The 16,742-nt window shown below is 43.7% G+C and overlaps 1 protein-coding gene across 3 annotated transcripts; it reads right to left on the reverse strand.

Annotated features, from left to right (window-relative positions):
• Positions 1–4,987: 4,987 nt before the first annotated feature.
• CD3E (CD3e molecule) lies at positions 4,988–14,772 on the reverse strand. Of its 3 annotated transcripts, XM_045556373.1 has the most exons (10): positions 14,723–14,772; positions 14,464–14,633; positions 14,243–14,350; positions 12,286–12,306; positions 11,482–11,496; positions 9,067–9,084; positions 8,430–8,651; positions 7,486–7,653; positions 6,526–6,579; positions 4,988–5,621 (listed from the first exon to the last, which is right to left on the reverse strand). In XM_045556373.1, exons 3-10 carry the CDS (start codon positions 14,289–14,291, stop codon positions 5,227–5,229), a joined length of 942 nt encoding a protein of 313 aa, XP_045412329.1. In that variant the 5' UTR covers positions 14,292–14,350; positions 14,464–14,633; positions 14,723–14,772; the 3' UTR covers positions 4,988–5,226. The 3 variants fall into 3 exon arrangements, with proteins under 3 accessions (XP_045412329.1, XP_045412330.1, XP_045412331.1); XM_045556375.1 differs by lacking the exon at positions 14,723–14,772 and having other exon boundaries at positions 5,481–5,621; positions 6,533–6,579; positions 14,464–14,707; XM_045556374.1 differs by lacking the exons at positions 14,464–14,633; positions 14,723–14,772 and having other exon boundaries at positions 8,738–9,084; positions 14,243–14,281.
• Between the last annotated feature and the right edge of the window lie 1,970 nt (positions 14,773–16,742).

The following is a 16,742-nucleotide window of genomic DNA, read 5'->3' on the forward strand; positions in this document are numbered from 1 at the left end:
TTTAGGTTTCATTCTAGAGATGGGGTCCCTGGGTGATTCTGAAGCAGCTGAAATTGAGAGTCTCTGGTTTAGAGGAAGAATTGAGGCCGCTTACTCTCTTGTGTCCTTTATGACAGTTCCTGGATACCAGGACTGGGAACCCCTCTTTTTTCTTTTTCTTTTCTTTTTTTTTTTTTTTGAGACAGAGACTCACTCAGTTGCCTTGGGTAGAGTACAGTGGCATCATCATAGCTCACAGCAACCTCAAACTCCTGGGCTCAAGCCATCCTCCTGCCTCAGTCTCCCAAATAGCTGGGACTACAGGCATGCACCAGTACGCCCAGCTAGTTTTTCTATTATTAGTAGAGATGGGGTCTCACTCTTGCTCAGGCTGGTCTCAAGCTCCTGAGCTCAAGCGATCCTCCCGCCTCGGCCTCCCAGAGTGCTAGGATTACAGGTGTGAGCCACTGCACCAGCCAAACCCCTCCTTTTGTTCTCAGATTTCACAAATAATTTAAAGAGCTTCAGGAGAGTTTAATAACAGTGGGAGTTTCCTAGACCAGGATTCCCAAAGGAGAAAGGAATTAACAACCATATAGCCAAAGACCAGGGTGATTCTGCTCACCAACTCCTCAAGATGCACACAGACTCTAATTTCAGGAGAGACAGAATGAACTTCCAGTCTGCATATACGTCATTCTTGATGTATTCCTACCCTTTCTAACCTTACCACTGTAGTCCTCCTAACCCAAGCCTCTGCTTTCTCCCTGGATCCCTCTACCCTTGGGCATCCCTTCCCTGTATCTCACCAATGCTTTGGATCCTTCCCATATCCTGCACGCTTCTCAATACCTTGTACTCCTCACATTCTCTCACATCCCCCACTCACCAGTTCTCGGCGTTGGCTGCACTTTGGAATCTCCTAGGGAGATTTAAAAATACCAGTGCCAGGTGGGTGCAGTGGCAAGCACCTGTAATTACAGCTACTCAGGAGGCCGAGGTGGGAGGATGGTTTGAGGCCAGGAGTTTGAGGCCTCAGTGCACTGATTGTGTCTGTGAATAGCCACTGCACTTCATCCTAAACAACATAGCAAAACCCTGTCACCCCCCCCCAAAAACCCCCCAAACTAGTGCCTGGGTGCTACCCCCAGAGATTCTGATTTTATTGATCTGGGGCACAGCTTGAGCATAAGGACTTTTAAAACTGCTTAAGGTGATTGTGATGTGAAGCCAAAGTTGAGAAACACTGCCTTCCATCTGAGCTCTTCTGGAAACTTATGTCCTGTCTGGCTCTTTTTTTTGGTGCTTTTGAGAAACAGCTTTATTGGTTGGGCACGGTGGCTCACACCTGTAATCCTAGTACATTGGGAGGCTGAGACAGGAGGATTGGTTGAGGTCAGGAGTTCAAGACCAACCTGGGCAACATCACGAGACTCCCATCTCTACAAAAAATAGAAAAGTTAGCCTGATGCGGTGGTGCACACCTGCAGTCCCAGCTACTGAGGAGGTTGAGGCAGGAGGATCCCTTGAGCCTAGGAGATTGAGGTTGCAGTGAGTTCTGATGATGCCACTGCCCTCATACCCAGGCAACAGAATAAGACCCTGTCTCCAACAAACAACCCCCTCAAAACCACAGCTTAAGGAAAGCTGACATGAATAAACTGTACATATTTAAAATATAAAATGGGCTAAGTTTCGACATATGTATCCACTGGTGAAACATCATCACAATCAAAATGATGAGCATTTCCAATACCCTGAAAAGATCCTTTAAAGAAAGTTGTTTTGGCTATGTTAGGTCCTTTGCACTCCCATTTGATTTGGCTTCTCAGTTACTACAAAAATGCCTTCTGGGATTTGATCAAAATTTCATTGAATTTATAGATCAATTCAAAACTAACATGTTAACAATATTGAGTCTTCTAATCCATGAATATATCTTTTATCATATTTCTCCCTAAGTAATATTTTTGATGCTATTGTATATGGTATTTAAAAAATTTTAATTTTCAATTGTTTATTGCTAGGATATAAAAATACAACTAATTTTTGTATATTGATCTTGTACCCTGCAAACTTGCTAAACTCACTTATTAATTCTAGTAGCTACCAAACATTGGGTGTTCTACATAGACAATCATATTATCTGTGAACAAAACAGTTTCATTTTTTGCTTTCCTATTTGTTTCTGTTTCTTGGCTTATTGGACTGGCTAGTACCTCTAGTACAATGTTGAATAGAAGTGGAGAACATTCTTGTCTTGTTCATGATCTTAGGAGGAAAGCATTGTCTTTCATCTTTATGAGTGATATTAGCTATAGATTTTTCTTAGATGCCCTTTAACAGGTTGGGGAAATTCTCTTCTCTTTCTAGTTTGCTGAGAATGTTTATCACAAATAGATGTTGGGTATTGTCAAGAGCTTCTTCTGCGTCCATTGAGATGATAATATGATTTTACTTTTTTAGTTTGTTAATATGGTAAATTAAATTGATGGCATGATCTGTTAAACCAACCTTGCATTCCTGAAAAAAACTCTAGTCATTATACATAAGTATTATTCTTTTTATGTATTATTGGATTAAATTGGTTAAAATTTTGTTAAGAATTTTTTTATCTATGTTATAAAGGAATTTGTTTATAGTTTTCTTTTCTTATAATGCCTTTGTATGGTTTTGATATCAGGATATATTAGGGTTTTCCAGAGAAATAGAACAAAACTACAGATCAAAAGTATTGGAAAAAAATAGATAACTGCATCTGTACTGAACATGTGCTGATTTTTTCTTGTGATTATTCCCTAAACAACATAGTACAACTATTTACATAGCATTACATTGTTTTAGGTATTATAAGTAACCTAGAGATGATTTAAAGTATACAGGAAGATATGTGTAGGTTATGTGCAAATTGGCCTTTCAACTTGATCTTTCCTCTCCACTGCTTGCTCACATCTCTCCTGTGCTACAATAAGCTTTCCCTTGACCCTGTGTGCCTCCTGCCCAACTAAAACATGAGACAAAGTAGGTAAAAACAACAGTTTTTAAGACTTGGACAGCAGGCAACAGTGGAAAGTGATCTCTGAGAGGTGGAGAAAAAATAAAGGAACACTATTTTCTATAAAGGATTTGAGTATTTGAGGATTTTGGTATCCTTGGGGAGTTCGGGAACCCATCCCCCACCAAGCAATGGTATGACTGTATATACACTCTACTGGTTCTGTTTTAGAGAAATTGGCTCATGTGATCGTAGAGGTTGGCATGTCCAAAATCTGCAGGGTATGCTGGCAGGTTGGGACCCAGGGAAGACTTGCTGTTGTAGCTGCCCAAAGACAGTCTAGAGGCAGATTTTCCTCTGCCTGCCAAAGAACCTTAGACTGTTTTCTCTTAAACTTTCAAGTGATTGGATGAGGTCCACCCACATTATAGGGGGTACTTTGCTTTACTCAAAGTTTTCTGATTTAAATGTTAATCTCATTTACAAAAATACTTTCACAACAACATCCTATTATATTATACTGAATATTTGGGTATCATGGCCTGGCTAAGTGGATACATAAAATTAATGAGGGTCATCAACACAGGTTAAGTCTAGTCTCTATATATTGAGTTGGAAAAATTTCCTTCTTCAATTTTCTGGAAGGATTTGTACAGAATAGGTATTATTCCCTCTTCAAATGTCTAGTAGATTCTACCAGGGAAGCCATCTATGTCTGCAGTTTTCTTTCTGGGAAGTTTTTTTTAACTAAAAATTCAATTTATTTAATAGATAAAGGGATATTCAGGTTATTTATTTCATCTTCAGTGAGCTTTTTCAAGGGATGTGTACATTTTTTCTAAGCTGTCAAAATTTATTGGGATGAAATTTCACCATGAAGTTTGGGGGGGACAAACATCCAAGCTATAGTAAGGGCCCTTTGTGGATCTCTGGGTCTCTCCAGGTGCATCTCTCTCATCACTTGCACTCTCTCCTTTAAACTCTAGAATTCTTGGCTTCCCATCTCTGTCTCCTCACCTCAGGGAGATGTCTGGGCTCTGCCTGGGGTCTCCCTCCCTGCACCGCAGCCTAGGAGCTCTCTCTAGGTGGTAAGTGGGAACAATCCTAAGGCATTCCTTGTTTTTCCCCACCTCTCAGGGATCACTGACCATTGTCGCCTGGTGTCCAGTGTCGTAAAAGCTATTGTTTTCACCTATGTTGTCTCACGTTTTAGTTGGGCAGGGAAGCTGGACCAAGACGGCTCCTGGATGCTCCAGCCAGCTCTCTCTGCAAGCTGAGTGTGCTGTGGGAAGCTGAGAATGAAGCCTTCCCACACCGGCCTCTGGGCCCCTGGCTGCTGTTGCACCTTTCTCCCCCTCAGCCCAGGGTGCGAAGAAGCAAGCACAGCCCACATCCTGCGCTGCCTAACCGCAGCCTGCCTCTGGGGCGGGGGAGCGTGGCCTGCTTGAGAGCACCTCCCTCCTCCACTTCCCCAGGCCTGGCTCAGTGGCTCTTCCTGGCAGTTTATGGAAACCTGTGTCTACCCTCAACCCCCCCTTACACCTCCACCCTTCTCTTCTGTTACCTTCATCTGCTTTTCAAGGCCTCTGTTTCTATCTGCTCATTTTCTGAACTGACCACTCCATCAGGGATCCATCAGTCACTTTCTGCCATTTTTGATGTTTTCCTCCAAGAGAGGAAACTTTTCCTTCTTTCTCCCCTTCTTTTCTTTTTCTCTCTCTTTCTTTCCTTCCTTCCTTCTTTTCTTTGTTCCTTTTTCTTTCTTTCCTTCTTTCTTTTCTCTCTCTCTCTCTTTTTCTTTCTTTCACCTGTCTCTCTCTGTCTCCCTCTCTCTAGCTCTCTCTCTCTTTCTCTGATGCTGTCTCCAAAGAGAGCTTCAGATATTGCCCCCACCAGCTGTGAAAATAGGCAGTGCTCACATATGGGATCATAGCAGAGAATTTAGTAAAAGGTAGTGAGGACCTATGTGGACTTAGGTAGCAAGAGCCTCCCAGAAAAGAGGACCAGCAACTCTTTCAGTCAAATACACTTTATTTTCTCTCTCTGAGCTGAGAGCAGCCAGCACATTTGTGGAGTTGCGAATGGCCATGCAGTGGCTTAGGTGGAGATGAGGGCAGGTAGCAGGGGGTTGGCTCTGGGCAGGATCTGTGAGTGGGACAGGAACTCTGCCAGTATCTACCTAGTGCATCCCCAGAGAGGGTTGGAAAGCAGAGAGCAGGAAAAATAGAGAGGTAGATGGAATGGGGGACAATTTACATACAGAAAAAGAGAGCTGAAGGGAGAAGTGACATCCATGGGGGACAGGAGGAATTGGCAGGGAGTGAATAACAGAAATAAATATCCTGACAAGAGGGGCAGGCCAGGTGTGAAGGCATAACTAGCGATGTTTCAAAGGACAAGGAAGCAGCAATGTCCAATGCCAGCAGAGCAGGCAGGAAGGAGGGAGCTGGGGACAAGGCTGTAGGGTATGAGTTCACCATGCGGTTCAGGAACAATCCTCTCATGGGGTCCAAGACTTGCCCAGGGAGCAGGGAGAAGCAGGGTGCCGGGAGAGGAGCCAGTGGGAAGTAGCGTTCTTGGCAGTCTGTCCTCAGACGCCTCTCTGATTCAAGCCAGAATACAGATCCCGCTGGCCTTTCCGGATGGGCTGGGTTGGAAGGGAGAGGGGGCGGTCAGTAGGGTGGGAAGACATGCTTCTTAAGAAAGAAAGGGCACTAAAGATCTAGCTCTAGTGCAGCGGAAAGAACTTTGCACTTGGAGTCAGGAGCTGGGCTCAAATTCTAACTTGATGCAGATGGGTAGGAGACTTGACCCAGTCACCTCCTTTTGTGAGCCTCAGCTTTCTCATCTCAAAAATGGGACTCTAGAGACCCACCTCCTCGGGCTTTTCTTAGGGTTAAAGAAGTCACTAATGCTTAAGTAAATACTACATGCTTGGCTGGTGCCCAGTAAATATTTGTTGAATTTATCCAGGTGTGATATGCAAAATATTTAACGGCTGGTAGTGCACACACTGCTGTGTCAGACATTAACTCTTTAGTTACCCCAAATCAAGAGGCAGCCCAGTGGTGGAGGGGCTGTGATGTCTAGCTCTGTGTGTGTGTGTGTGTGTGTGTGTGTGTGTGTGTGTGTGTGTGTGAGATAAGGTGGGTTGGGGTGGGAGAAGCTTGGGGCTATTTACCAATGAAGTATTTTAATAACTGATATGACTACACTGGTGCATGCTGGTGGAATATCAGCCCTGAATTTATTGTGTTAGAGTTTGCATATATGATATTCTCTATGGCTGTATCCCAGATGATGAATAAGCCAGAGAAAGAGGAGTGTGTCTCCCCTCAGCCCACCACCTCTTCTTGTTGTGGGAGCTATACATCCTTGAGGTGGTCCTGTTCTACCATGGAGGAGGCAGAGGCGGGCACATGGTGGGTTGCTGTGGGATCCCTGAGTGCAGGGCTTTGAAGTATCTGGCAGAAGAGATGGACGGTCTCACCTGTTCCCCTTTCCCCTTAGAAGGACTCCCCACCACCCAGCTTCCTGGCCCACTCTATCACCTGTTACCTCGTAGTCTGGGTTAGGAACAGGTGGTGGCCTCTCCTTGTTTTGTCCTGCAGAAGAGGGAAGGGAAAAGTCTTTGTTTTCATGAGGGAACACCAATCTTGCAGCACTGACTGTGCCAATGAGACCCCACTGGAGGACGGCAACCCCTTTGTTCTCTACGGCTCCCTTTCCCATTCGGCCACCCTTTCCCTTCTCTCTCTTTCGTCCCATCTCTAAGGACCCCCATGCTGTTCTCATCATTTTGTGACTGTCCTCAGCTCAACGTCCTCCCATTGTTTCTTTCCACGGGGGGAAGGGAAAGGAAAAGGAAGGTACTAATATCTCAGGGTTTCTCTTTCCACAGCTAGGGGATGGAATCTGATTACCGCAGAGCACTGATAGGCGTTTGAGGAAGCCCATCACGCTCATAAACTTTTTTACACTTTTATAGAGTGGGAAGGAGAGAAGTGATCTGAGATTCAAAAATCCTCTGTTCATACCATGGTGTCAGAGTGAATGCCTGGCAGAAGCTGTTTTTTTTTTTTTTTTTTCTGAGGTAGAGTCTCACTTTGTTGCCTGGGCTAGAGTGCCGTGGCATCAGCCTAGCTCACAGCAACCTCAAACTCCTGGGCTCAAGCAATCCACCTGCCTCAGCCTCCCGAGTAGCTGGGACTACAGACATGCGCCACCATGTCCAGCTAATTTATATATATATATATATACATATATATATATTTTAGTTGTCCAGTTAATTTCTATTTTTTTTTTTTTTTTTAGTAGAGATGGGGTCTCGCTCTTGCTTAGGCTGGTCTCGAACTCCTGACCTCGAGCTATCCTCCCACCTCGGCCTCCCAGAGTGCTAACATTACAGGCAGAAGCTGTTTTGACCTAGCTGTGGATGTGGCACCCATCCTGGCCCAGGCTGCATGGCCCCCTTGGCAGGAATCTCCGCCGACCCAACTCCACATTCTTACCCCTGGGCCTGCCACCACCACCCATGCCTCGCGTCACAGGCTTGGCCTTGGCCTTTCTGTTCTTGCTCCAGTAATAAACAAACATCATCAAGCCCAGAGTGAAGCAGACGTCGACTATGATAACTGTGGCCACCGCCGTCACATCCACCTCCACGCACTTCTCACACACTGTGGGGGTGGGGAGAAGAGGAGAATTCCACTGAGAAAGGAAGACGTGAGGACACTGGAGATGAGGAAGGAACAACAAAGGCCATTCTCCCCTCCATGCTCACACGCTTGCCACGGCCAGAGCCCTCCCTTTCAATTCGGTTATTACAACAACAAGCAAAGTATGGTGCTTATGGGTAGAAGCTCGAATCCCGGGTTCGAATCCCAGCTTCATTTCTCACTAGCTGTGAGAATTGTGAAATGTGTTTTCAACTCACGAAGCCTCTGTTTCCTCATCTACAAAATGGGAATAAAATAACTCATATGGTTGTTGAGAGGATTACATGAAAAAATCCCTGGTAAGTACTCACTAAATGTTAGCTATCATTATTATTTTATTATTACGCCTAAGTTTATGATGTTTTGTGATAATAGTTTTGAGTCTTTTTCGCAAGTCCTCCTGAAAAATTTATCTCTGGATATAGCATCAGATAAACTCACTGCTATAGTTCTGAGTGTGAGACAATGTAAATGACCCAATCCTGTCCCTTGGGAAGTTGCTATTTTAGATCTAGCACAGACTGAGGTTACCCGGACAGCCCCCTATTGGTGTTCTATCTGTATTCCAGAAAAAGCTGATGCTGTGTGGCACCAGAGAGTCCCAGGATTGAGTGTAGGAGGAAGCACAAAGAGGCCGAGGCACTGTGAGTTGGGTTAGGAGAAATCATTGAGAATTGCCCTTTGAAATGGTCCTCCCTAAGGGGTCCAAGGGGGCCTTTTCTGGAGACCTGTATTACCTCTTGCTCTCAGGTAGAGATAGTGGCTCGTTTCCTTCGAGTTGCCTGTGTAGCAGATATAATAACCGTTGTCCTCCATCTCTGAAAATTCCTTCTGTAATAGCTGCTTCTCATTCTGATGCTCGGATAATGTTTGACCATTTCTTTCCCAGGTTATCTCAGATCCAAGGTCCAGAGGGCACGTCACTTCCACTGTGGTTCCTGAGATGGAGACTTGATATGCTGAGGAATGGGAGAGAAAGAAGGGAAATTGGAGGGAGAAACCAGGACATTTTCAGAAAAGGCAAATTAGTGACAAAAGAACCAACCCAATGCAGGAAGACATCTGTCATGCAAGTCTTAGATTTGCTTGTCAGAAGGGAGTTCTACTGGCTGGAGGGTGTGGAAGAGGGGATGTGTCGGGGAACGAAAGCTAGAGAACGGTTTGAAGGTGGCTTCAGGGTTTAGGCAGGGACATGGGGACTTGGGAAGAGGAGGATGAACATTAGTATCTGGAAACTTTCTGAAATGGGAGATGAGAATATAAAGTTGGAAGGACCTCAGTTCTTGGGGTTAATCTCTCTCAATCAGTTCTTTCTCCTTTACCCACCAATCTGCATCCTCAGACAGGGAATAAACAAAAGATTGATAAACTCACGTCTCCATGAAATACCACCTGAAAATGAAAGAAGGAAAGAGTGGTAAGAAAATATTCCAGTTTAAGTTTAAATAGTAGGTAAAATTTTTCTAGTGGGACTAAACACTGCCTCCAAGAATTCCCAAAGAGGGTCTCATCATGTAGGGACCCCCGAGTCTTGAAGGTGAGGTATGTACCTTGTCATGAGATTTAGCTCATAGATATAACTTGGCTCATAGATGTAAGTAACTTAGCTTATAGATACAACTCAGGTACATCAAATTAAGAATATACCAGGATGTGCTTCTACACACTCTGAAGCTCAGAAAGTCTTAAAGTCCTAAGGCTGGAAAATTCTAGAAGCCTTCAGGCATACCCTCTTGACTCTGGCATTAGCCAGAACCATATTCCAGATATGAAAGGGCCTTCTCAGAGATAAAGACCTCCACACCACTGAAGCACTCATTCTTAGCTTACCTATTTCTCATTATTCAGAAATTATTTCTTATAGCTAACAGAGTCCTTCATAATAGAGAACAAACACCTTTCTTCTTATTCGGTATAATTTTCTCTGTTATTGCCTTTAAATCATGTAAACCACCTACACATTTTCAGGAAATGGTTCTTCCAATAAAAATTGGCTTTATGTTATCTTTGAATATAATCAACTCTCAGTTATTTTTGACAGAGGGAGGGCCCATTGGTGTGGACAGATGAAATCAACTCATAATCCACTAAATGCCTCCTGGGGATCTAGCCAAATTCCCCACAGCGGTTAGTTTTGCCCTGGGAGGTAGGGCTGGGGTCCATCCTTGTTTCCTGGAAACCTTGTGGCTGAAACACTGGGCTCTGAGGTGCCTGGGCATGGCTGCTGGAAGAGAGGAGAGGTGGTGGTGCTCAGAGACAGCATGTTCCTGGGGAAAGAGCACTGGACTCAGAGTCACAAGCCTTGGGTTTGAATCCCAGATCTGCCCTAGTCTGTGTGACCAAGGGCAAATCATTTAACTTCTCTGAGCCTCAATTTCCTTATCAGGGAAGTGGAGCTAAAACACCCCCCTCACGGGGTTTTTGTGAGAATTAAACGGATTATGAGGGTGAAAGTGAATGGCACATAGCATATGCTCAAGAAAGATGTTATTTCCTTTCCTCTTTTCCTTCTTGGGGTCTTCCTACCATGGAAAACAGAACTGAGCTCTGACCCAGTTGCTTAGGCAGCCCTCTGGCCGAGACGGAACAGAATGCAAACAAATTATTCCCCAGGTTTTCTACTTGCTAATAATTGGGAGTTGAGTGTAATGACCACAGACACTTGATATTATTTTGACTCATAAATAATTTTTCAACACTGGTGTTTCTTAGAAATGTTAAGTGAACTAGACATCATAAATAAAATAACTTAAACATAAATAGACATTATATTCTGCTTGGTATGTTTGTTTGAAAAAAGGAATGCAAAGAAAATTGCTCACAACTTTAATTGGCATAAATTCAGTAGCAGAGCTTAGACTTATCCATGCTCATACAAGGGCCTAGATGTATATACTTAGACATAAGTGTTCTCACAAAGATTTTATACATATCCAGAGACAGTATTTCACAATGGTTAAGAAAATGAGCTTCAGTATCATATAAATCTGCATTTATGTCTCTGTGATTGGACACTTCAGCCTTTGCTTCTTTATCTGTATATAGTGATGTTAGAAGAATTAAATGAAGGAATTTGGGTAAAATATTTAGAGCAATATCTAAAACATGCATGCTCAATAAACTTCAATGCTTATTATCTATAGTCGGCGTGCTTTCCATATAATAGCTAAAATGTACCTACTGTCTTCTATGCCAGATAATCTTCTAAGTGCCTTAAATAAATTATTCATTCAATCCTCATAACAACCTTGTTTACTCTGTATCTGCGCATATCCTAGCATGCAACGTTTTCTTTTTAAAACGACTATATTATCAGTTGCATCTCACACAAGACCATTGGCTTCTTGAGTGGAGGGAATTAGCAATGAGTTCATGTGTTTTGTTCATTTATTCATTCAAAAAATATTCACTGAACGCATAATACATGCCAGACCCTGGGCTAGGTAAATGAGACACTGTCTCTGCCTTCAAGGATCTCATCGTTTATACAAAAATGCATGGTAGCTCCAACCCACATCTACATTTGTGTTCTTCCCTGACTGTATACTCAGGGATACATACACAAATAGCTTTAACAAGACATGACAGTTAGCAACAAATACAGGCACGTTTCATACAGATTCCACTGAAAGATAGCTGTATTTTCCTTTTACTAGTTCTAGTTCTCAGTGCTTATTACTGTGCCTGTCCCCATGATCATTTTGTTCCACATTTTTTTTTAATTGGCTGAATTTAAGTAAAATTATTCCACATTTGAAAAGAGATCATATAGAGTGAAAATCCGCTTACCAGTTTCTTCATTATCTGAAAAGGAAAATAAGAAGCCATTAGTAATAGTTCTATCAGCAGCTACGATCAGACCCTCCTCCCATGGGTTAGGACTCTTCCCTCAATCTTTTGGAAATAATGGACCTTCAAATTTTCTTGGCTGTATATGAAAAGCTGTTTTGAGCCTTATATCCTATATTAAATATCTGATGGCTATTTACAAAAATGGCTCCACGGTGCAATGTAGACGAGGACAGTGCTTGCATTTAGATACACCATTAGTTCACTCAGTTTGGAAGAGCTGATTGGATAGAGAGGCTTCCAGTGTTCCAACACTCAGACTCTACCATTGTGATTGAGAAAGTAAGTCCAGGCTAAGCACACTCATGCATGTGCACATACATGAACACACATGTAGACACATATTCAGAGTATTCAGACATGTGATTCTGAGTATGTACCCAAATATTTCCCCAGAAGCTTACCCAGAGTAACCCTGTGCATGCATTCTTGCCACACAACCTCCACAAAATCTCACAGCAAATGTAGAATGCAAACAAATGAGAATGGTTGGCATTTTCACCTTAATTTAACAGTCTCAATTTTTCTTTTCAATAATTAAGACTTGTTATTTCCTATGATCTCTGTTGCTTCTCTCAGCTAGACATATCCCTAGACTTATGAAAAAAAGGCAAAGGAAAATATGGGAGCAATTCCTTTCACTGGTCTCTGTGGAAGTTCTGTGAGAGGCTGAGAGAAAGCTCTACTCATAAATACAAAGAATGCTGGGCTGATTTTACAACAAAGAAAGAATGCACATCTTACCTTCCTGCCCCCAAGCACCAACTAGAAAACAAATAATAATAAAAAAAGTTAGTAAATATTGTGGGTGCCTGCAATTCCAAACAGGGAAAGGGCTGTATTCCAGTCCAACCATGTATGACATCTGAAGTCCTTCTCAACCACAGTTAGATCACAGTCATTTCTATACCCCAGGAAAGTGAACTTGTTGTTGGGTATTGACCAGGGGTTTCTGGGCAATTTGGGAGGCAATAGAGCAAGAAAGCATCTAGCATTAAATATGAAATATGAAGTATTTGGCAAGAAGAAATCAGAAAAAGTTAGGACTGCTTTTTGGATGACTGGAGAAATAGCAAAAGAATTTTGCAACCAAGCCTCCATTTTGAAAGTTGGTCTCTGTGGAAGAAAAACAAGCCTTTGGTTAGGTATGAACATTGGGCTTCTTGTCCTATCTCTAGCTCCTGTTTGTCTGACGGTTCAGTTTTTCCATTTGTTTTCTGCTTGAGAAAGAGGTGGAAATATCTGAAACCCCGATTACTCATCAATTAGAGCCTGTGTGTTAAAGAGCTTGATCACATTTCCACAGGGCCCTCCAAAGTCTCCTCACTCAGTGGTAACTTGGATTCATTACAATGACCAGTTTCCCTGGCATTGCCTGAAAATTTTCTGTATATCTAGATCTTTCTTTTAGCAAAGCCTCTACATTGGTGAGACATGCTCCCTCCTGCCCTATCCCCAGAGCAGACTGGGTATGTTCTTATGATGCCAAATTTCTAGGGGTGCTTGGGTCTTTGATATTCTCTATTTTTTCTTTCTTTCTTTCTTTTTCTTTTTCTTTTTTTTTTTTTTTTTTTTAAGAAAAAGCATAGTTTTTTCTTAAAAAATACCATAGCTCTCTAAGAAAATGCCTGGCCACTCCCTGCAGGAGTCATATCCTGCCTTTGCTACTCAATGTGTTCCTTGCACCAGTAGCAGATTAATAACCTTGAGAGCTTAATAGACATGTGGAATCTCAGTCCCCACAGCAGGTTTCCTGAAACAGAAGCTGCATTTTAACAAGAACCCCAGGTGACATGTGTGCACATTTAAGTTTGAGAAACCCAAAATGTTGAAGAAAATGGAGGCATTATAGCTGTGCATCTGAGCTAGGGGCCCCAGCTGGGATGGCCTTTTCTAGGTTTTTGAAATAAAACCATCGTGAGCCATTTTGTCTCATGTGATACAGTCATTCAAAGCACCGGCCTTGCAGACAGAAATCCCGATTTCCCAGATCAGCTTCAGCACTTACTGTGTGGTTTTAAACAAGTTATTTAACTTTTTTGAGTATCAATGTCTTCATTTGTACAACAGGGGATATAACACCTTCCTTCCAAGGTGGAAGTAAGGGTTAAATCAGTTAACACATGTGAAGAATTTTTTCTTTACCTAGTAAATGGCAACTTTTTAGAAAATATTATTTATTTCATACGAAATATGTAAATGGTCTTAGTTATTTGTCAATTTATATCCCACCTTGCTTCAAAAAGGACTATACTAATTGAAAGCTCTTGGTCACCTAAAAAGGACTGAAAATTATGAGGGTTTTTATTGTCTCAAAGATACTAAACTTGCTGTATATACCCTGTGCAGTTTGGGTTCAACTATTTGATCTCCCCAAAACAAAGAGTGGAGCTTTGCCCTTCTAACCTCTTTTCTGTTAGTTCTTAAGGGCTGGGTAAGTTCACCAACAGAATTTGGTCAATAGATAGGATCATCCCCACTGCTTTTCTTTGACTGCTCCTGGAACCCTCCCCCAGGCACCTGTGGCATATCTTTTTTGTCAGCCTCTGGCTCTAATTCCCTGCCCTAATGCAGCACAAACAGTTCCTTACATTTTCTATTAAATTGAGGCTTCTTGGTGCCACTGGGCAGCGCCAGGTAAGGCCGTGAGCCTTCCAGTGGTCTGGAGACACACCACCCATTTTCATTCCACCCCACTCACCTGATAAGAGGCAGAGTCCCAGAACTCTCCAGAGAGTGCCCGACTGCATCTTCCTCTCACAGGACGCTTACTCTACTAAGATGGCGGAGACGAGTCGGCTTATAACTTCTGAAAAAAGAAATCAGAAGACTTTTTCAAAACATCTACTGGAGACAAGGCCCCTGGGGCCATTGTTTGCAATGCTAGCATGAAAAAGGGGTCTTTCTCAGAGGGAGACTCACCATTTTCCGAAGCAAGCACCCAAGGCTGGGAGGGGAGGCGGGTTTTTGAACCCCACACAGGAAGTGTCGTCCGGAGCTGCTGGGCCTGCTGGTTCTAACCTCTCTTGGAAACGTTCAAGGCGCAGGCCTCCACCTGGCTTGGCTGAGGAGAGCGGGGCCCCACAGCCTTCCTATAAGGTCAAGCAAGAGGATTCTGTGAAACCTGAAGGTGCTGTGAAAAACACCTGCCATTTAGCAGCCCAGGCCATGAACAATGTACCTCCACACTGGGGCTCCTTTCTCAGATACCACCCCCACCCCCCAGTAAGCTGTAACAGGAAGAGAGAGGAGCGCTGAATATTTGCTTTCTTTATAGTGTGCCTGGTGTGGAGCAGCAGGGTACAACCATCTTATTCACAAAACCTGGTGGCTCGAAAATACATGTTGGCTTAAAACCATGAGATGCCATTGTTTTGGCCTATAAACTTCATAGAAATACTTAAAAACACAGTACTCAGTGTTGGAAAGGGTAAAGAGTGATGGTGCCAAAGTCTGCTGGTGTGAGCCTTTATTTTTAAGCATGCATTAATCGAATGGGTATTATATCCAGGCACTGCGCTAAGGGCTTTACTGGCATAACTCACTTAATCCTCAAAACAACCCTCTAAGGTAGGTATTATTTTTAGCCCCATTTCATACTTGATCAAACTAAGGCTCAGACAGTTATATAATTTGTTGCAGATTACAGAGCTGGGACTCTAGAAAACATTTTGGCAAAAGTCACTTATTTAGTAAATCTTTTCCATCTACCACGCTGTAGTTCTGTGCTGGGTGCTAGCAGTGGAGCAGTAACGAGAGAGAGAGATCTCATGGACGAATAAAGGAAATGTAGACGTTAAACAGGTAACTTCAGGAGGCTGATGCTGGGAAAGAAGATGTACAGATGCTGCAGGAGTGACAGAAGGGGGTCTCAAGATAGTCTGGGGGTCAAGAAGGCCTCCCTGAGCAGGTGACATCTAAGCTGAAATTTGATGGAGGGACAGGAGTGAACCAGGTGGCGCGGAGGACAGGCAAAGTATTCCCGACAGAGGGAGCAGCATGTTTAAAGCCCAGAGGTGAGGAAGAGAAACGGAAAGTCTAGAGGAGCAGGTAACAGAGTGTGAGAAGGAGTGGCAAGAAATAAGATAGGAAACTCAGCAGGGCCAGATGGGCAGGGATTGACAAGCCATGTTAAGGATTCTTAAGGATTTTCTAAGGGCCATAAGAAGCGATTGAAGGGTTTAAAAACAGAACAGTATCAGATTCTTACAATTTTTAAATGAAAAAAGTTTTAATTGTGGAAGTAATACATGCACATGTTAAAAACAACAAAGACTACAGAAGGGCTGTGTGACAATAGTCCCCTGCCCCTCTTTGCCTCACCCCATCCTCTCCCTAGAGAAAACCACTTTTAACTTTTTAAACTGCTCTTTTTTTTTTTCCTGGTGGTTACCTTCATATCTGTAAATGTGCATTGTCATCCGTTGGGTTTTCTGGGAAGCAAACTCGAAGATGGACATTTGTGCAGGTGGCTCGCTAAGGGAGGGCAGGAACACCACCTGTAAGGGAGGGAGGGAAGCAGGATGGGGCAAAGAGAGAAGGTGAACTGTGATGAGGTCGCAGCGGGAGCCTCAGCCAATGCCTCAGGGAGTTCTCAGGCCTGGGCGACCCTTCAGGGTTGTCCCGAACTGAGGGCACATCATCCAGTCGTTGGATGTGAGCTGTTCCCAGAGAGGAGAGGTGAAGGTGGGTGAGGTCGCCGCTTCCACTGAGGGCAATGCCTGTGACAGGGCTCAACTGTGAGTCCTCGGGGGCTGAGATTCCCAGCACCCGGGGGAGGGAACACTCCTTAACGGGGGACCTGGGTGGTGCCGCACAGCAGCCATGCAGCTCACCCCTTGCACTGCTTGGATCCATTTGCTTCATATAATAATTTCACCCCACCCTTGAATAGCCTATTCAGGATCCTGATTGCTCTCTTTTCCCCCAGAAGCTTATAAAAGGAAAGTCAGTGCGACACATTGCAAGGCCCACTGCCACTGGTGTTCTGGGGGTTCCACCTGGTCATCGCTATCTCCCTCCGTTGTTACCCATTCTGGATGGCTCCCAGCCCCAGCTAGCACCTCTGCTGACAGAGCTTGAGCAGTCTGAGCCCCTGGTCACCATGGCCTTTTCAGGCTGAGGCTGCTGTACTTGTCTGTTCACCATTAAAACTGCCTGGTGGGACAGTAAGAGATGCCCCGGGGAGGAGGGGGGTGTTG

Source organism: Lemur catta, chromosome 7, assembly GCF_020740605.2.
Source record: "Lemur catta isolate mLemCat1 chromosome 7, mLemCat1.pri, whole genome shotgun sequence".
Lineage (NCBI taxonomy): Eukaryota > Metazoa > Chordata > Mammalia > Primates > Lemuridae > Lemur > Lemur catta.